This window comes from Carassius auratus, chromosome 2 (genome assembly GCF_003368295.1).
Source record: "Carassius auratus strain Wakin chromosome 2, ASM336829v1, whole genome shotgun sequence".
NCBI lineage: Eukaryota > Metazoa > Chordata > Actinopteri > Cypriniformes > Cyprinidae > Carassius > Carassius auratus.
Genome location: NC_039244.1, coordinates 29,237,254 through 29,259,022, shown reverse-complemented (window position 1 = coordinate 29,259,022; position 21,769 = coordinate 29,237,254). Strand labels below are relative to the sequence as shown.

The window sequence follows — 21,769 nt, the reverse complement described above, 5'->3', positions numbered from 1 at the left end:
TGAAGTGGGAACTCTAAATAGTCTCTATAGTGGAAATGACTCAATAGCTGATGTCCTTTTTCTCTTGTCAATGAGTTTGTCTTGTGCTCTTCAGTAACTGCCTTGTTTGGTTTGACTGCCAAACAGGACAAAAAAGGCTAAAAGACAGTCATGTGCAGTAATGGGGGTAAGTTAATGTATCACAAGTTAACTTAAGTTACATAATCAGATTACTTTTTCAAGTAACTAATGAAGTAATGCTTTACTTTTACATTGTCAATGAAATATCAAAGGTACTTTTACAAATAATTATTGCAAGTTCCTTTTTTCCCATTTATTCACTGACACCCCTCCTGTGCCCGTGTTTTGGCCTTTACGGTTGTCAAAAATTTAACTTTTGATGTTTTTGGTTCCTCTACTTCTTTCTTTCTTATTCTTTTCTGCACTGAAAACCATTGAAATGACCCTGAAATCGGTGTCAAATGCTGTTTTTATGCCTAGCAGCAGCATTTTGAACCAATTGAAGACGATTTAACAGTACTTGGCTGATACCCATATACAGTAATCCTTAAAGTAGTTGTACAAAAATAAAAGCATGAATAATCCTTTCAAAATCATTGGCAGACAGAAATGGTTTAACCTTTGCTATTGATATTGAATAAAAGAAACAAGATTTGACCACGGATTTGATCTGTTTTTCAAATTTCAAAGAACTATCAAATTGAACACCAAGGTTTTTCACCACAGATTTACAGAAGGGAGCTATATTGCCCAAGTCAAAAGCGTTTTGGGAGTCAGGAGCCCCGAACCAGATTATTTGAGTTTTGCTTTCATTCAAATTTAGATAATTTTGTGACATCCAAGATTAAACTTCATGTAAACAACTCAAAAGTGAATCAAAAATGCTTTTATCCTGTTTCTGCAAAGGTAGATATACCTGAGTGTCATCTGCCTAACAATGAAAAGATACTCCATGCTTATAAAATATAGAAACTAAGGGTAACAATTATAATGAAAACAAGACTGGGCCGAGAAAACATCCTATTAGAAAGAAAGGACATGAACCACTCAAGATTCCCACTATCTTTTCTAGATAAGAGACAAGAATATTGTTATCAATGGTATCAAATGCTGCACTGAGATCTAATAAAACTAAAACCTGAGCTGCCTGAATCAATCGAAATAAAAATATCATTTAAAACTTTCAACAAGGCCGTTACTTTACTGTGGTTATTAAAACAAACAAACAAAAAAGCAAGTCCAGCCCTGGTGACAAAAAGTAACACAAAAGTAACATAATGCATTACCTTCCATAAAGAGTAACTAAGTAATGCAATTAGTTACTTTTTTATGGCGTAACACAATATTGTAATGCATTACCTTTAAAAGTAGCTTTCCCCAACACTGGTCATGTGTACTGAGAGACTGATTGGTGATCCTTTGCCCACCGTCCCTAATAAGGAAATGGGCTTAGATCCGAAGATCCTTAGATCCCAGCATCTCCAAAAGTCTAAGTGGGAGGTTAGTTTGCTTGAATATATATACAAACTGATTATACTTAGATTAGATAGATGCAAATTAATCAAAGTATCTTGAGCCAAGGAATCAGAGGAAAAAAAATATTCTAGCCCATACGTTCCAAATGTTATTCATTTGATTTGAGCTGTTGGTGGTACAGTAGGGTTCCATTACTTTGTGCTTGGACCCCTAAATAGCTAGACAACACCACTTGTCCATCCATTGCATTGCCATATCTGCTACTTTGGACTTGTTTTTTTTTTTTTCTTTCATAGAGCTGTTTGGTACCATTTAGTAATTTTTTTGCACTCACATGGGCTTGATGAGTTGTTCTGTCTGTTTGGGTGAGTGCTGTTAGTGAGCTGTTGGAGACAGTTGCTATCTGTGTGTATCTTTAGGCATTACTTTTCATGCTCAGATGGGCAGAATGAGAAATAGTTGTCTCCTGTGCATTTCACATGTGGAGCACTGTTTGAATGGCACAAAACATTGAATCATTGTAGTGTGTTATTGGTGTGTACATCAGTGTAATGAGAACGGACACATCACAAAAGTTCTGACATATGGCAGTCGTGTCCTAATGGTTAGAGAGTCAGACTTGTAACCTGAAGGTTGCAGGTTTGCGTCTCAGGTCCAGCAGGGATTGTCGGTTGGGGGATTAAATAACCAGCTCTCTCTTCCACCCTCAATACCACAACTGAGGTGAGTTCCTTGAGCAAGGCACCAAACCCCCACAGCAATATGACTGCCCACCTGCTCTGTGTGTGTGTGTGTTCAATACTGTGTGTGTGCACTTGGATGAGTTAAATGAAGTGCACACATTCAGGGTATGGGCCACACGTCACTTCACAGACTTCATTTCACATATTCCATCCAATGTGTAGAACTCACACGAGGCTGACAAAAGTCCTTGAAGCAATTTGATTAATTTTTGAGTCAATTTTGATGTGGTCCAAAGTGGCTAATTGGCCTGTATCTTGTGAGCGCAGAGTCCAAAGTGCACAAAAATTGGTACAGATGGAGAGCAGGACATTCTGAGTACACATGCCAAATTTTATACATTTCCATTTATAGTGGCTACAGTTACCAAAGAAAGACTTGAAAATTTGAACATTGAGCACAAACCCGTATGCACAAGTACTGTTGTTTTAAAATGTGACAATTTTTGTTATTTTCCGTTCTTCTAACAGCTAAACAGACTATACTACAGAGAGTGTTATTTGAAATGGCTTCCACCTCCTTTTAGCCTCGAGTGAAATCCTGGCTGCATTAAGATATTGTAGATTGTATGTAGAAAGGCTGTCTTCCACAGCTGGAAGGCTGCATGAGTTCAGCATGCTTTGACCTCAGTGTGGTTGTTTTTTTTTTCTTCTGCATGGTCCTCTTGACAGATCTGGCAGCAGATCAGAGCTGGTTTTCTACTGGCAGGAGTCAGGAGAAGCTGAATTCGTCCAAAGCAAGCAGTCATCTGAGTTTTCACTGGACAAGTAGCACATGTGTTTATGAGCACATATGGAAAACGGGTGACTTTAGAATGGAAAATGGAGCTATTCACACAATCATGTTTAGAAACCCGGCAGCAGTTCCATTAGTCTTGTTTGTGCAGCTGTTGTCTCCATTGCATTAGATGTTTTTTGGCTTGCTCCTTTTACAGTGCCCACATTACTCACCCTGAGCAGTGTCACATTGGGCGTACTTATCACGTGTGACCTTCACATACCCCATCACCTGGTATATAACAGGGTAGTCCTTCCCTGACTCAAGTGAGGGGGGCTGAAAAGAACTGTTTCCCTTGAGACGAGATGTCAGTGTCTCTGAGTACACATCCAGTGGGAGTGAATTACTGAAGTCTTTCTTCTGCGCCTGTGTTTCTTCTATATGTGTGTGTGAGTATAATTGCAAGCGTAGAGGGAGCGTGTCTCTCAGTTTTGTGATTGTGAGGTGCAGACAGCAGCCCGAGGGCTCCCTCTCGCCTGCCTTGCCTCACACATCAATACAAATACACACACAACACATTCTCCCACAAGGGCGCCTACCCTCAAAATCCCCCGCTGATGGAAGCCACTGCAGTTTTCAGTCAGGTTTTCATGCACAGCTTCATGTGAACGTGATGCCATCAGACATCACCTTCAGGAAGAAAGAGAAAAATACTTAAAACTCTAAATTGTGCTCATCACATCATCACTGTTTTACACAAGCATTTGATTCAGCCTAAATTGATTCTTTTTTCACTTTAATTCTTTAAAGACCCCTTGAAATCAAAGGAGTTTTGGGACTTTTAGTTTGTTTTAGTTATTCAGCTGAACTCATTTTTAGCAGGTAAATGCATTTAAGATAAACAGTCCTCTCCTACCAGGAAAATATTGACAACATCTTGCAAATGCAAATTTTTTGTCCATTAAAATGTCCTCCACAATAAGAATTTCCTTCCCAAATCATCAACTTACCTTCATTTTTGCATTGCTGTGCCTTTAGCAGTGCTTATGGTTCATAGAGTTTCTGCACCATTGTTTCATCTGTTAATGTAATCTCTTGATGATTTTAATTATTGGAAGTATTTCTGTTTTTATGAGTTCAGTATTTAAAATGGAGCACTTTCAATGATTTCCAAAGTTTATAGAACTGTTTATGTTTTGAAAGCTTTTCACTTTTTTTTTTTTGGGGGGGGGGGGGGGGGGGTCTAGACATATAAAAATATTAGCAGGAGTCAAATTTTTCATGATATCTTATTCAGATTTGAAATATAATCTCATGAGACATGTGACTTTCAACATATTACTTTTCTAGATTGCTCCAGGACTGATTTCATCTATCCTTATATCAACTAAAAAAAATATTTAAGTGTGGTAAAAAAAAAAAAAAAAAAAAACATTTCAAGGCACTTCAGTGTCTATAACTTTTAATATTTTTCAGCATTATCAAATTTGGTTGATGAAAAGTAAAACCCAAATGTTCTTCTTTCCAAAGAAGTTTCAGTGTTTATAACACACTGAAGTAAGAAACTGTTACAATTTTAAGTTTGGTAGAGCACTTTCAGCTGTGAGTCCCATAATGGGGGGTGCTGGCTAACAGGTTAATAGAATTAATTTACATTTTAAGTCATTATTTGAAGTCATTATTCATGTCCGTTTGAATCAGTTATTCATTTTTGAGGACATTTCTACTGAATGCATTACAATAACTTCACCACAAATTTAAGAATTACAAAAAAAAATATTCATGGTTAAATAGTGAAATTATTTTATCTGAAGCATTTTTTGTTGCGGTTATTATTCAAGTTGTATGGAAATGTGTACAGAAACTGTAAAATAACTTAAGTGTTATGTTTTCATAAACTATGCACACAGAGTAATCAGTAAGTCCGTATGTATCAGATTATGCTATAAAATGATTTTCATACATGGCTGATTCAGATCGCTGTATCTCTGCATGTTCTATAGCACGACACGATCTGAAGCGTGCTGTTTGATATCTGCGTTGCAATCTCACAGGACCTGCTCCTCCGTGCCTTCTCCTTCATTTGGCATGCTGCACAACAATCTGATTTGTTTGCTAATTGTGTCCTGTCCTTTATCTGATTGGTACTCTTGCCTCTTTTGAATTGTGAAACTATGGCAACAGGCATCAGTGGGGCGGCTACAGAACACGCGAGCCAAAGGAAAAAATCAGCACTGTACTGCAGACATCTCTGTTTTTTTATATGGTTATTATCATCGACTACATTTAGAGGAGACAGAACTGAAATCATTTATAGATGCAGTGATAGTTACGTGAGAGAAATCTCTGATTTGCAAGCAGTTCTTTTCTCTGAACTGTTCAGGTTTTGTCCCGTGACTCGTGCAGTGAAATGGCTTTTATTGACCATGTGTGATGCAGGACTGCGGGCATGTGGCTTTCATTCATACATGACTCACTTCTCATTTCTGAGCAATTTATTCTTGATTTCAGTGGAAACATAAGAATAAGTGAACTGAAAGAGATGAAGATGGTGAAAGAGAAAGGGCGGGCGGTGGGGAGGGAGTGTGAATCTGCTGTGTGAAGCAAGATATCGTCCCGCGTTGATTCATCACGTCTCCCTGCTGGATTGTGAAGGGGCCGTCTAATGAAGTTCAGGCCGTCAGAATGAAGGGACTAATTCTGATTTAGCTGAGCTAATGAACTTCCTCTCTCCTGGTGTGAGCGGCTCATGGGGCGGCCGACAAACTGACGGAGAGACACTGCGAGACGAGGAAAGAAAGAGTGTGTGAAATGCTTATTTGGTGAATGCCGAGAGGTATTAACATGAAGAGTGTGTGTGCTGTGAAATTATGCTAATGCTTGGCTTTATGTATATCTGGTCTTGTATGTGAGCAGGATAACGATATGTTCAAATTAGGTCTACATTTTTGGCACCAAAGCACTTACCAAAAGATTTTACAGTGAAGCAGTATTCATGCACACTGAAAGGGACTGAAAACTGCATTTAAAGGGATTGTTCACCCAAAAAATCTAAATGCTGTTATCATTGACTCACCCACATTCGCTCTTCTGCTGAACTCAAAAGAAGGATTTTGAAGATTGTTGGCCACCAAACAGTTTCTGGTTTCCATTGACTCTCATGGTATAAATATTTTTTCATTCTATGGAAGTCAATGGGCAGAAGAAAGGTTTGGAATAATGCAAGGGTGAGTAAATTATTAAACATATTCGTTTTTGGGTGAAGTATTCCTTTAAATTAAATCGGTCTGTCCCATGAATGAATGCAAGTGTTCAGTTCAGTTAAAAATTGTAATAGCCTAATTTTGCTTTATGATAGAGATTTTGATGACTGTATCTAGGATCCCACAAATGTCTTTAATTTGGTAGATATCCCAGTCAAGAATTGTGAGAATGTTTTTCATTATTTTATTTTATTTTCTATTTTAATAAGAATTCATGGAACACTTTATTGTATGGACAAATTCTCACTATTAACTAGCATGCATACTATTACTAGCATACTGACTTTAACGTTAACACTTAACTGCATGCTATTAATCATTAGTTAAGCATTAGGAAACAGTTAATTCATCATTTATAAAGCATTAATAGACATTTATAAGCAGTTTATAAATACAAATATAAATGCTTTATACCTGATTTAAAAGCATATCTAAATTGTATTTAATAATTGTTTTTTTATACTTTATTAATGATCAATTCATCATTTCTAAATTAAGTATAGCATTATTTGCACACCAGTTATTAAGGAGTTGTCAGTGGTTCATAAGAACACTTAGAAATTGTAAGTAAATGATTAATAAACTATTTAAATGTGCATTCATACGTCTTTTTATTCAGACATATAGTAATAGTTACTTATAGTGTTAATAAATGGTTTATTAACATGTATTTCTACTGTAATTCATGGTTAATTCAGGTAGTTATAAAACATGTAGTTGTTGGTTAAATATTTTTGTGAGCTCATCTAAAGTGAGGACTATTTATGCCTTGTAAAGCTTTTACAAATGAGATTTAAAGGCTGTTAATATTTCTATGTTCTGTATCACTGTATTGTGTTTGTTTCCGTTTTTTGTTTAGAAGATAACTGAGCCTTTAAATATCCTTTATAAATGCTTTACAAGGCATAACTAGACTCACTTTAGATGAGCTCAAATAAATAGTTAACTGACCACTACTAAATGCTTTATAACTACCTGAATTTACTACATTTCTTGTGATCTTATGAATCACTGGCAACTCCTAAATAACTGGTTTGTAAATAATGCTATACTTCATTGAGAAATGATAAATTGATCATGAATAAAGTATGAAAATACAATTATTAAACACATTATAGATATGCTTTTAAATCAAGAATAAAGCATTTATATCTGTATTTATAAACTGCTTATTACTGTCTATTAATGCTTTATAAATTATGAATTATCTGTTTACTAATGCTTAACTAATGATTAATAGTGTGCAGTTATTATAAAGTGTTACCGAGAACTTAAAATAAAGTGTGTCAAAATTCATAATGACTTAATGCCACTCAATATAAAGAAATGCATTTGTTAAAATTCAGCCTCCCAGTGTATATTATAATGTGGGATTTCTTTAGCCCTTTGATAACTGTATGGATGTCTTTTGTCTCTTAATCAGTAATGAGATATCAATCTCGCATGTAGATCACATGCAGAAACACTACAGCATTCATAAATAAAGTATAGCTTAGATCCATCATTAATCATCAGTGTTTGATTTGATAAAGTTTCCCCTATAAAGCCCTCCTAAACCATTTTCAGCGTTAAATGAATAAACACACGGCAGCCCGCCTGAGCTGCTGAAGTCATCAGGGAAATCACACACACAGGAGGAGGAGTCAGTGTTTAACTCCCAGGGCTTTAATCACTGTTAATTTGGCTCATCGTGTATTAAGAGATGCACGACTCCCTCAGTGAGCTGTTCTCAGGTCAGTATCTGCCGCCGTATTGCTGCAGCATCACATGTATCCATTGAAGATCAGCCAATCTCAGAATGCATTATGACAAACTCTTTATATCTATTTCAAACATACATATTGTTCTTTAAACTCTGTTCAGCAATCTGCTGAAAATAGAGCTCTGCCATCACGAGAAAAAAAAAGTAATGTTTTAAAATGTATTACAAATGAAAACAGTTTATACATTTGAATTGCACAGATATCTAGAGACCAGAATACGGTCTTAGAGGTCGGCTCTATTGAATTGGCAGCCGTGTAAACAACATAACAACCTCCCAGCAATGCCCTGGCAATCGCCCACAGCACGCCGGCATTGTGAAGGTGACTTCTGCATGGGCAAACCACTCGCATTAATAAAAAAAATGAAGTTTTATGTGTGTTGTAACCAGTCTAGTATTGTGTTTGGGTGCTGAAGGTGTGTTTGAAGATCCTGTCACTGCTCACTCTATGCTAAATGCCATCTGTGGCCACCTGTGCCAACGACTCCTCTGGGGTTTCTCCCATGTGCCAGTGCAACCACATATGCCCACGCAGACCTTCAAGATCAGACCAGCTCTGATATCACCGATAACATCAACTCCACTGTATACATGCAGTTTGTAATCGTGCTTTAAACAAAGCTTATTTACCCCTTGTAGAGTCTCAATCATGATCACATTCTAGGTTTATAACTAAAACATGAATTGTGTTCAGTAAATCAGGGGTTCAGTCAGTATTGTCGTGTTGAAAATTTTGAAATTAAAATAAGTGAATAATAATAAAAAAATTAATCAAATGCATTTATATCAGAACAAAAATATCATTAATATTTTTTAATCCATTTTGAATCATTTGTATTGTTTTAGAAACAATACAGGAATTATTTAAATAAATACTCATTTAATTAAATAAGACGTGTCTTTTGACTACTTTAAGTTGTGGTACAAAGTTTTTACTTTTTTTTTTTTTTTTTGGAAACGGTGGTTACAAAGTGTATACTTTTACAATTATTCAAATCCTGTAAATTATGAAACAATGTTATTAAAAGTAATATAATATAAATATAATATAATTATAAATAATGAGCATCTGACATGGTTTCAATGTCTCCTGTTTATTTTTGACCGAGGTTCATTTCATGAGAATGCTTAAAATGCAATACAAATCGTATTGTGTATCTTTGAGACATTTCCAGTGATGCAGCTTGTGTTTGTGTTTTTCTGTCTTTTTCCAGAGGAAGGTCTCATTCATGAATGTAAACTATGCAGTCAAACCTTCGACTCTCCAGCGAAGCTGCAGTGTCACCTCATCGAGCACAGCTTTGAGGGCATGGGAGGCACCTTCAAGTGTCCCGTCTGCTTTATAGGTACATCTTTATATTCGCCTGTGTGTGTGTGTGTGGGTGTGCGTGTGTGTGTGTGTGTGCGTATGCCAAAGCAGAACTAAAATCAAGCAGTCTTTCATATAACATCATCACCCATAGTTTATTTATTTTAAAATTTTATATTTTATATTTTAGCAACAGTTTTCCACATCTTAGAATGATCAAAACATCAAACCTTTGAAATAACACAAATGAAATTATGATTCTGTTGACACTGGGTATTCTTTCACGAGCTGCACCATAGGATACAGTGTAAACACCAAATTCAGATGCATACTGGAAACTGGTTTTCCCCAATCAAGATCACTCCATGCATTTAAGATGACACACAGACATTGATTTCCTCAGACTGGTGCATGCAGGATTAGTGGATGTTGATGTCAATGATCTGCTCTGTCTCTGGATGTGAAGGAGGAAAGCGTCTCACCTCTGGTGTCAGCAGGGTTAACTGTCTGCATGATGAAATCCCAGAGCTCACAGATTCTGTTTGCTGCTCAGTGCGCAATGCTTCATTTCAGACTGTTGCTTAAGTCGGGCTTTCACAAACACCTGGACCTTTATGATGGAACTGTGTTCAAACAATCAAAATACACTCTCAGAAATAAAGGTTAGCCTTTGTACATTGTGTAGCTCCCAAGGGTGTGTATTAGTACCTTTAATGTAAATATGTGACCCTGGACCACAAAACCAGTCATAAGGATACATTTTTTGAAAAATATCATATCATAAAGCTGTCATATCACATGATCTGATGAAGCAATAGTGACACATTATAAAAACACTATATCACAACTTTTCATCTACTGAAAGTACATTAATACTGCAAGTATGGAAATATGCTTTGTCAGCTGAACGATCGGTGTGTTGTTAATCCATAAAATGCACTATACTTCAGTCCCTCACAGCCTCATTTTCATTCCTGGCAAAAATCAAAAATGGTGCTACCCTGAGTAAAGTCTATGTGTGCCACAAAGTTGTTAGTTCCTGCAGAGAGCCTGGTTTCCATTGCATATATTTGCAATGTTATATATGAGAGTTACTGTTAAGATTCAATTCCAATATCAGCATGTTTAGGATGATTTGGCGATCTGTAGAATTGTGGTTAGCGTTTACATCAGGAATTCAACAAATGTTGAATCACATTTGCAGTTTCTACAGACAAACAGTTTTCTGTCATTTGTAGCATTGCTTCACAACCTCAAAGCCTTTGGTAGATCTGCATTAAAAGGTTTTTGCTTTTCTCTCCTTGTTTGAGAAGGTTTCTCCTGATTCAGGAGCTACATAAAGCATATAACTTTAAACCTTAAACTGTATCTTATCACTTTATCTTTATGTATTTCTCTACTGCCGCCTCAACAACATGCTTCATTTGTCTCTCTCTGTCTTTCTCTGCTTCTCTCATTCCTACTGACTTTTTTTTTTTTCATTCTGGCTTTATTTGGTGTTGGCGCCTGACAGACAGGTCCCACATCTCCTTCCGCACTCATATTGATCATGCAGCAGAGAGAGAAAGAGAGAGAAAAGAAAGCAGCTCTGTGAGGACAGCATCCGCACTGCAGAAATCATGACTAACATATGAACACATGCGTCACACAACACATCCCGACACTGATCTAGGGGTGTTTTCACACTAGCTAGATCATTTAATTTGTGCAAAATGTGTTTTCTGAAATTGGGTTCTGCTTGAAAACAGTAGCCTGGGGTTTGATCAATTGTGTGAGTGCTTTCTAACTCACCTTGCCAGCAAGTGCGACTGCAAACAGAGCACTGAGTGTATTTCCATTGCTGCTTGTCTCCGCAGAAGCAGACTTCAGACAGCTGATCGCATTATGTGCATCTCTTGTAGTGTATTTGCGGCAGACAGATGCAAACACCGTTCTGTGCTTCTTGAGTTTTGGTCGTAACACAAAAATCTCCTTTTGAGAGGTTATTCATACACCGTGGCAATCAGCTGCTGTTTTGACACCAATGTATTGTGGTTCCAAATATGGCAAAAACAAAATCTATATTATAAAGATTTTCAAGCATTTGAAAATATATTTTGCCATTCACACATTTCTGTCCAAGAAAATATATTCACGTTTCACATGTCAAAAATTGCAATATATAAAAAGTCTAGTAAATCTAGTTGTCATCTCTAGTTGTGGCTGTTCCATCCACATTTACATTTAGCTAAAATTTATGCTGTAAGCCTGGAAATGTGTTTTCTGGATCCTGAAATACATTTTCATATATATTTTGGTATCTGAAGGTTAAAAACTAAATATATTTTCAAATAAAAAATATATTTCATTGTGCTCTACTGTTTTCAACATATTTGGCACGTATTTAAATATATTTCGGATGGGGAGAAAAATGTGCATGGGTCAGAGTCAAATATAATGTATTTAATATATAATTTATAAGACACGTCTTCGGGATGTTCCAGGGTTGGAACTGAAATGATCAACCCTAGTGTGAGACTCTGAAACGTTTATGCTATATTATGTAGAATATGATGGCCTTTCAATTCAACTCATTCTCTCAGTCCTCTACAGGCACAAATAATGATCATAAGTAATATCATTTCACCAGTTGAAAATCAGAAATTATATACAATTTTAATGCATTATTTCAAGTCGACCAGTTTTAATAGAAGCGTTTGTTTGGGGACTGCAGCCTGAGAGAGCGGAGGCAGGCATGGAGTAATGCGGATGGGGAAGGACATACACAGTGTGATCATGCAAAGCGAGGGAGGATGAGAGAGGAGAGAGGGAGGAAGGAGGTAAAAGAGGAGTCGAGGAGCCATCCAGAGGCAGCGGGGAGATGTCAGAAGTGTCGCTCTCGCGGGACACATTTGACAGCTATGTGAAGTCAGGCAGCCCGCAGCTGAAAGTAGCTCCGCTCACCCTGGAGGAAGCCGAGCGCAGAACAAACACTCGGCATGCCACTTATGAGCTTTTGTCTCACTTTACACAACAAAACACTACTGTTTTACACTCAGTTGTGTGCACAAAGATGCTGCCTGGCACTGGGTTTGTGAATGTGTGCCCATCAATAGAAAAAAAATGACTTCTTGTACAATACATTTAATAATACTTTTTATACCAAATCATTAATTGATTCCCTAACACGGAGTTAACCAATTAATATGAAAGCCTTGTTGTATAAATGCATTTGTATAAATGAAACAAGAAAATCTGTGCATTCATTATTCTCATGGATGTCTGGATTCATCAACATGAAAATTTGAAAGTCTGAAAATATTCTTTAAATCAATGGAGCTGCGCTCTAATATTAGCATGCATAAGTAACATCCCATAATCTCATTCTGCACATTTGTGATCCTTACTGTAAAGTGTGGCCTATTTCTATTCTAAATTACTCAGTGTATTACATGTTTGTAGGCTTTTTATTAACGTTATATAACTGTAAAAGAGCTTTTTTTAGGAACTATTGGTGGACTTTATTTAAAATGTGCAGAATATTTATTTGCATTACATAAGTCGTAACACATTCATCAAACAAATGATCAAAACCTCCAAACACCCACATTAATTTTTTTTGTAAGAACAGAAGAACACACTACATTTTATTCAGCAATAATAATGTAATGGTATAACTCAAAAGCCATCTTGGATATCTTGAATGCGTTTTTTCACGGACACACACTGAAGTCCTTAATTTAGTTAATCCTTGCTTTCACATTAGATGCTTTGTTTCTTGACAAAAAGTGCAGTTTGGCACCATTCATTGCCTCCATAGAGAAATTTTATTTTACTAAAAAAATAAACATTTAGATTTACATTTCTCAGATTTACACAAGTAACCATTATCTGCATGGTTGAAAACAAATCACGTCCATCTCTCTCTCTCTCTCTCTCTCTCTCTCTCTCATTCTCTCTCTCTCTCTCTCTCTCTCTCTCTGTCTCTCATTTATGCTCATATTCAGGATCTCAAACCCATTTTACATGTATGATTTGAATTAGAAGACACCGGTTCTCATTGACCCTAATAAAGGTTGTTTTGGTAGCAGTGAACATCAAAGTTGGGTTTAAATCCACACAGTGACATGAAGGCGAAAAGTTGTTTATCCCTCGTAAGAAATTCAGACGAAGACCAGAACTCACTCTTTACCTCAGAGGCAAGACTCGTTGTGTGTGTGTGTGTGTGTGTGTGTGTGACTAGCCACCCTTAACATATGGGTCTCTAAAAACAAACAGCATGTTTGAAGTACTCCTGTGAGAATTACTGCATGCTCTCTCTCTCTTTCTCTCTCTCTCTCTCACACACACACACACACACACGTTCAGCAGCTCTATGTGTTTTAAGTGCCATTTCAAAGATTATATGTGACTGAAATCAGGTTACACATAAATAACGAGTCTGCATGAATATTAATAAAGTCAATATAATTAGCACTGTTGACTAAGAGAGACAGTGTTTTTGCATGTGGAAGTGAATGCAGTTCCTGTGCTTGTTTATGTCCCTACAGTGGCTCTAAATAAAGCACATCATTATTCCTCACTGTTCACTATGAGTCAAAACACCGACCGCTGACCATTATCCACTCAGACACAGAGCAGGGCTTGCCAAACCCTGGATGCTTCCAGCTGGACGGTGAATCAAAGCCGCATTACATTCACAGAGTGTTCTGACCAAAAAAGTTGTGCGCAGGAGGGATTGATTCCCCCATGATGTGAAGGACTGGAAACATTCAGGTTTCCCAGCATCTTGATTCACTCATTCATGACAATACTTCTTTCATATGCTGCCAAACTGTAAAAACTGAGCTCGGAAAACAGAACACGTGTCTTTCCTCATTTGAACTGAGTAATATTATGAAAAAAATAAAATAAAATAACCAGAGAGTACTTCCTCTGCATCCTTGTGTGTGTTTCATCATAAACACTACTGTAAAGTGTTAAGTGTTTGCTTTATTATATGTGATCCATGAAGAAAAGTGATTTGACAGAATTTCATACAACTTTATGGCATTCAAAACATTTTCTTTTTAAAAAGTAGTTTTATTGTATGTACACAGCAGTTAAAAGAACTCATTATTTATTATAACAGCATTCTACGTATTTCAATAATAGTAAACTCAGTAAAACTATGAAATAGCATGGAAGTATATAAATTATGCTGAGATCAATCGTCTACAACACATTTGTGACTTTTAAAGTTTCCAACCTCTGTCATTTCTTTCTTTCTTTTATTTATTTATACTTTTATTCATCAGACACATTAAATCGATGAAAAGTGACAGAAAAGACATTGCTTTCATATTGGCCCTAAAAATATTAAGATTTTGAACTTTGTATTTATAAGGATCCTAAAAACTAAAAAGTATCATTGTTTCCACAATAGATAGATAGATAGATTTAAAAAAATTAAAATAATAAAAAAATAAATAAACTGTTTTCAGCATTAATAATAATCTTGTGCAGCAAATCTTTATATAAGAAAGATTTCCGAAAGAGCATGTGGCACTTTGACAATCTCAGTCACATAGGAAACAGTTAATTTTAATTATAAAAAATACAAATATATATTTTTAATGTATTTTTTCATAAGTAAATGCAGCCTTGTTGAGCAGAAGAGATTATCTTAAATGCATAAAAATATTGTCTACTAATTTGTCAGCAGTACTAATTTCAAGAAAGTAAGCATATTCCTGTGTGTCAAAAAACTTTAAGATGCAAAACTGGAAAGATGTGATTTAACATGTGTTGTGTCTCGTTGCAGTATTCGTGCAGGCCTGTAAACTGCAGCAGCACATCTTCACCGCTCACGGGCAGGAGGACAAGATCTACGACTGCTCACAATGCCCCCTGAAGTTCTTCTTCCAAACCGAGCTTCAGGTGAGATGAACTGAGAATGAGATCACATGATCAGCCAAATAACCCCATCTTGACGTTTTGCGTTGCAGAGCAAATAAAGGAAGAAATACAGTGGCATTAAGCAGAAAACATGTAAATACATGTCACTATAATGCACAATACTAGCATCAGATCAGTCAGTGATGCATGAACAAAACAAGGCAAAGCATCACTGGGACGGTTTAAAAATCAGTTTTGTAGCTGTAACACTGTGATGCGACACAAAGGAAAGCTCATTGAAATCAGCCACTTGCTAATATAATATTAAACAATATAATGATGTATGCATTTTCCTGCAACTGTACAGTAATTAGTCATGTGACATTTACAGCTCCAGTGATTGGCTCCAAAAATAAACAGAGATGGCAGATTTCAAATTGCGTACTTCCTTTATCAGATAATCGAGTGCTATCGAGCGACTGCATTATTTTTCAGATATAATAGACCTCTCTAGATGAGTGCTGTGAATTTCTCATATTCTGTCCCCTTTTCATACCATCTCTGTTATCCCCCCCTCTATACTTAAAGACTTTAATGAAAGAAAAGAAACTTTCACTTTGAAGAAAACAAGAATGAAACTAGCTAAGGAGCAGCTAAATATATTAAAACCTACCTGTGCTTATAATTATACCACAATTCTGGCTTTTGCTTTTTGCTTCAAAATCTATATAAGATTGAAAACTGTATTAGACATTTTTAATGTTAGTGTGACACCATGGCAATAAAAAGGATCTACTGTGGAGCTCTCAAAACAGATTCTTACCTTCACTGCTGTGATGCATAAGTGAAGACAGCACTGAATTCTCCTGATAGACAATGAGACATTTCATTGACAAATAAATGGGACAAGTTATCCACACATAATAAAACTAATCTTTCCTGGAACAGTATCTTTTTTTAGTGGCTGCAGCTCTCGTGGGAAATATGCTAGATATTGCTTGTTATAAATACAACACATTTTATATGATCTCATACATGTGGAATTTCAATGTTGTCTTTTACTCAGACTGAGAAAGACCTCGTAGTTATTTACCAGTTTTTACAGTCTCTGCGGTGTATAAGTGTGCACTGATGGACATCCAGAATATGAGAGCAACGTAATTTTAATGTGTCCTTTTTACACATCACATATATTTACAATAATGAAGTATAATTATGCATAATTAGAAGCAAGTAACACTAAACCAAACCCTAAACTAAGCTCTTAACCTACATTAAGTACATGTTGTTAATTAACACGTGTTTAATTACATTCTTACAAGGACAACATAAGATGAAATGAAAATTCAACCTATCTGCTTTTTTAAAGTATATTATAAATCTTATTGTTCATCAGTAAATGTTTCATAATTAACACGGGACATATGCAGGACCTCTCCAATCATGTACGCAACTTATTAAACTCCACCCACAAATGTTCATCTGAAGCCACGCCCTCATCTCATCATCCAATCAACAGCAAGTGCATAACACCAAGTTCCGCCCTACATTTCGCTCCACTCAGATGTGCATCACAGTACAGATAAAAAGATCTTCTGTTTCTGTTTTTATTATTTTTATTTATTTGTGTTTTTTGAATTCAGAGACAATAGTTCATAATCATAGATTATATCAGAAATTTCAAATCTCAAACATCTGGTTCTCTGTAAGTGGAAGTGAAGCAGTAAGCCAAGTTTACATTATTAGTAAACTGATTTCTACTTCAAATAAATAATAAATAAATAAATAACATGATTAATGTAAGCGTTTTATTAAAAAAAATGATGTTTTGTTAAAGCTTTTGGAGCAAAGTCACTGACATCTTGCAATAACACAGCGTTGGTCAGTGATGTAATATAAGCATTTCTTTACTTTTTGAACACACAAAATATGGTTTTAACATTAATTGAATTAATAAACACTGAATTTTTGATCATGGTGTGCCAAACACCATGATCACACACACACACACACACACGCACACACACACACAGACACACACACACACACACACACACACACACACACACACACACACGCGCGTAATAGTGGAAATCAGTTAAATATCCCTAAATGATGAAAACTTGACTGACTGCATCAGTTCCACTGCTTGCTTGTAACAGTTGAGAAAGATCATGAAGTACTTGCATTAACGTATATATGAATCCAGACAAAAGGGTTTATCTTTTGGTTTACTTTGCTGTCAGAATCGCACTTATCTGTCCATCAGGAAGTCAAGGTTGTTTTCATGGGCTGCTGTCTTGTGTGGGATCTTTTTTCTGCATTCGTCTCCACTCAGTCAGAGGTCACGCGGACGGATGGATACAGAGATGTTTTATTTATTTGTGTTGAGCTCATATGGGTGAAGATGAAGGGCTGTGACAGACCGTCTGCCCCCTACCCAAACTCCTCTACCCTGAGCTCAGCGAGGAGTCACCGCATCTCCACTGACCTGCCAAGAGCATGATGGGAAAAACTCACCCTAATCAGCTCTCATAGGAAAAAACACCTCGCCTTTACTCCCGAATACACACAGTTACACACCTTATGTATCCCTACTCATAACACACACACCGAAATACAAAACTGGATGTTACCTGTTAGTGAAATTTGATGAATGTGCTTATATCTGGCCTAAAATCATGAGCGTCTTTATATTCAAGAGTTGAATCGCTCCACAGGTCAATACATTTCTGCATAATTTTTCAAAAAGCATATAATACACTTCATAATCTCCTACTGTCCTTAACTTTTTTGGATCATGCTGAAAGTAATGTTCATGTACTGATGTGCTTGGCCCCATAATTCCTCCCATACTATATTGTTTAAATATTTGCTTATAATATTAGCTACATCTCATAAATCATATGATGCATCTCTGTCTAAGAAACAAATAGCATCTGCTGATAGGACCTTACCATTTCATCATTATTTTATAAATTGCAACTGTGATTAATTAAATATAAAATGTTAAATATAATTATGCTTACTGCCTGCTTTCTGTGGGTGGTACTTTATTAAAAATAAATGAATAAATTAATTATTTTTATCGTATTTGTTGGCGTTAATATAGCATTAATTGAAATGTGTGTTTGCACTAAGATGATGTATAATTGCATTTTATTTAGTTCACTTTAGAAGTTCTACGAACTATAAGTAACTTTGCATATAATTATGCAATTAAATGTAATTAAAACATTTAATTTGATATTTTATTGCAATCAGGTTAAACTGAATGGGATAAGATGCAGCTTTTTGCACTGAAGCAATTTCTCAATTAATCAGGTCAACAAAAACCCTCCGATTAATTCATGACAGCAGCTACATGAAAAACTAAATCCATGTTCCCCTGAATATTTTTAACAGCATTCACAGCAGACAAAACAACGAACCCAGTTTTCTAACAGTAGTTTTCTATCACTCAGACTTTTGACAGAAACTCAGAATTTCTAGCTTACAGTTCACTCTGAAGCACAACACGAATCAAACCAGGTTTAAGATTGCTCAGATGTTTTTAAAATACGATTCGTACACAAAAGTGTAATGAAAGTGCCAATATTTCCCAAGAGTGACACACAGATGCAGGCAGATCAGATACAGACAGCAGCAAACCGCAGCGTCCTGCGAGAGTTTGCGTGTGTGTGTTTGTGTTTGTTCCCGCCTCTGGCTGGGTCTGATGTGTGTATGCAAACACCTCGTCTTGAGATGGTGACAAACCCTATGAGCACGCTCAGTCTCTGTTTATCACCGCTGGGAGACGCACAATCCAAACAGACAGGTTTGATCTGTGACACACTTCTGCTTCCTGTAAACTTGCTGTGAACTTTTTTACAAGCAATTCTGCTAATGTGAAATAAAAGATACTTTGCTTCAGCATTGTCAGGATGCACACAGATGCTGTGTACATGTTTCAATTAAAGTCATTTAGCAGAATTACTACTGATGGCATTATTGGGTAAAGTGAATCTTGGGCTAACTGTAAAAACGCAAGTGCAAGAGTCCATCTAAAACTATTTTAAGCAGCATTTTCAAATTGCATTGTTGTGCATGCAGCTTTGATGAATTCATATAACATTTTTAACTTTTGTACTTTACTTTATCTCACTGCAGAATCATTGAAATGAACTAGTGAAATAAAAAAAAATGACTTGTTTCAAAATGCAGTTACAAAAGACAATGCAAAATAAATATTTAAAGTAGAACAATACAATGTCACAGCAATTGATCAAGAAATGCTACTGAGACCTGAATGAGACCTGCTCAATTAGAAAAGGGCAAGAGAAAAAGAAAATCATCCTCTTTCCTATCTTTTAAGAGCCTCACTGCCTGTAATATAAGAGATTTTGTTTAACCAGAGCTGCCTGAAGCAAGTTTATGTGTGGGGTTTTTTTCTAAATCAAAAAATAACTGTGCAAAATCTCAAAGGCAATGTAATATAATGAATAAATATGACTACATCAAATGATTGTTGATTGTTCAAGCCTGTCTGATTCATGTGTTCAAGTGAGTGTTCACAAAAACGCAGTGTGAACACATTGTCATCTGGGCTGAATGTTTTAAAGTGAATTAAGAAATTGTTAAAGCGCTGATTAACTTGCATTGTGTTTCCTTTTCCAGAACCACAGTCTGAGTCTGCACAGCAGTTAACAACAGAACCCCCTGGAAGAGAATCAAGTTCCCATCATGACCCAAAAAATATATGAACATTGCATTTTTGTGGTGCACTCAGTCAAACAAAATGATTAAAAAGAAATGAAGGCAGGGTAGATGTTTGACATTCAGTGTTCCAACAACCTATTTGTTAGTAATATAATTTTGCTTTTCCTTTTCTTGTAAAGTTTTAAATTTCTATTGTTAAAACTAAACGTGTTTAAACATTACAAAAGAAACCAGATTGAGCAGATTTGAGAAAAATTTGGGCTCACAAAACAAGAAGATATCAGGAAAACTGAGCCGAGCCTGCCTCATGTGTCCAGAACACCAAACATCAAACTTTTGTTTGAAATGAAATATAAATAATAATATGTTGAATATATGCAATATCAGAACCGTACAGAAGCAGCAGTAATCCAACCCTAATGATCTTATACTGAGGCCATTTCTCACAGTAAGAGAAACTGTTGTCCGTCCATTGTATATTTCTGTTTTAAATGTTTACTGCTTGTTGAAGTCTGGATGTGTCTGGAATGTTTTTTTTTTCTATAAGGAAGAGGGTGAGGACTTTTATTCTCTGTTGTCTCCATTTGTCTCATTGGGTTTGGCTACACAAATGCTGTCAGGAGCATGTCATGGCTGACTGGTGTGTAATGCCCTACTCCTACTGTATCGACGTTGTGTCTAATATGTACAGTGTATACCAGTTTTACATTAAATGAAATTGAAATGTACTTTTGCAGCACTCCGTACTTTTATGGATGTTCTTGTTTTGAGCTGACTCTATACACACTTGATAAGTGGCAACTGGAAAATTGGAAGACTTTTATTAAATGTCATGACATGTCAATTAAAAAAAAATATAATAATAAAAAATGGTTCTATAAAAAGATTTAACTGAGGTCTGATTTGTTCGACGTTTTTGTGTTCTCATGATGGAAAAGATTAAAATTGTATGAAGATCTGCAATGTTTTTTTTCCCAAAGATGTTTCATTACCGTTTTTTTTTGTATGTTCTCTTCCCAAACATTATATAAAAATATATTTTTTCATATATATATATATATATATATATATATATATATATATATATATATATATATATATATATACATATATATATACACACACACACACACACACACACACACACCATACTCAATGCCCAATTATTTTTTAAGTGACACTTTCCATATATAGGATACAAAATTTTATATATATAAATAATAATAAAAAAATAAAAAATATATTTGTATTCAAGTGTCAGTGAAAGGAAAGTCCTCAACCTTCAGAAAATGTTGTCCATCCACCTCAGAAGGTTGATCTAAATTTCCAACCACCTGTTCCATTTATTTAAGAGTTATTTTAGAGTCGCAACATTTGGGAAATGTTTGAATATTTAAATTTCTTTTTTTTCCCAAATGGTCCTGTACTAAAGCTGCATGTACAGGGAAGATCAGCCTCAGCTTGAGAGACACAAAGCTGGATTTGTGGGTTAAGAGGCATTGCGGTAACATTTTGGTTTTATGAGTGACACAGAATTCAAACCTTCTAACATATTCCAATAAAAGCACAAGCTGCTCCAGGACAGTAGCCATTCTTCTTTCTGTCTGTAAACGCTGATATGAGGATAATTTACAAATCTGACAAGCTTTAGAAAGGGTCTAATATGCTGATGGACAGCATATGATGCAAGCTTTATCTTTGTCATATGCTGTTTCATGCTGGCCTGGAAAACAGCTAACTTCAAAATCTTACATGTGTTCAACCAAGTCTCTGCCTTTCTCACACAGAACAACCTCCTTGACAGCAACCAATTTGGTTTCAGAAGTGAACATTCAACTGAGGCTGCCTTGTTCTCACTTGTTGAAACCCTAAGACTGTCAAGAGCGGAATCCAAATCGTCAATACTTATCTTGCTTGATCTGTCCGCTGCTTTTGACACGGTTAACC

At 35.9% G+C, this 21,769-nt stretch overlaps 1 protein-coding gene across 3 annotated transcripts in view; it reads left to right on the top strand.

The window, feature by feature from the left end:
- Window positions 1-20,706, top strand: part of LOC113039667 (zinc finger protein 521-like) — an 85,908-nt gene extending 65,202 nt beyond the window's left edge. For all 3 annotated transcript variants that reach the window (XM_026197681.1, XM_026197670.1, XM_026197662.1), the window contains exons 5-7: window positions 9,174-9,305; window positions 15,051-15,166; window positions 19,781-20,706. In XM_026197681.1, coding sequence (XP_026053466.1) covers window positions 9,174-9,305; window positions 15,051-15,166; window positions 19,781-19,810 — 278 coding nt within the window. In that variant the 3' untranslated portion in view covers window positions 19,811-20,706. The remainder of the gene's footprint in view (window positions 1-9,173; window positions 9,306-15,050; window positions 15,167-19,780) is intronic.
- The last annotated feature ends 1,063 nt before the right edge of the window (window positions 20,707-21,769 follow it).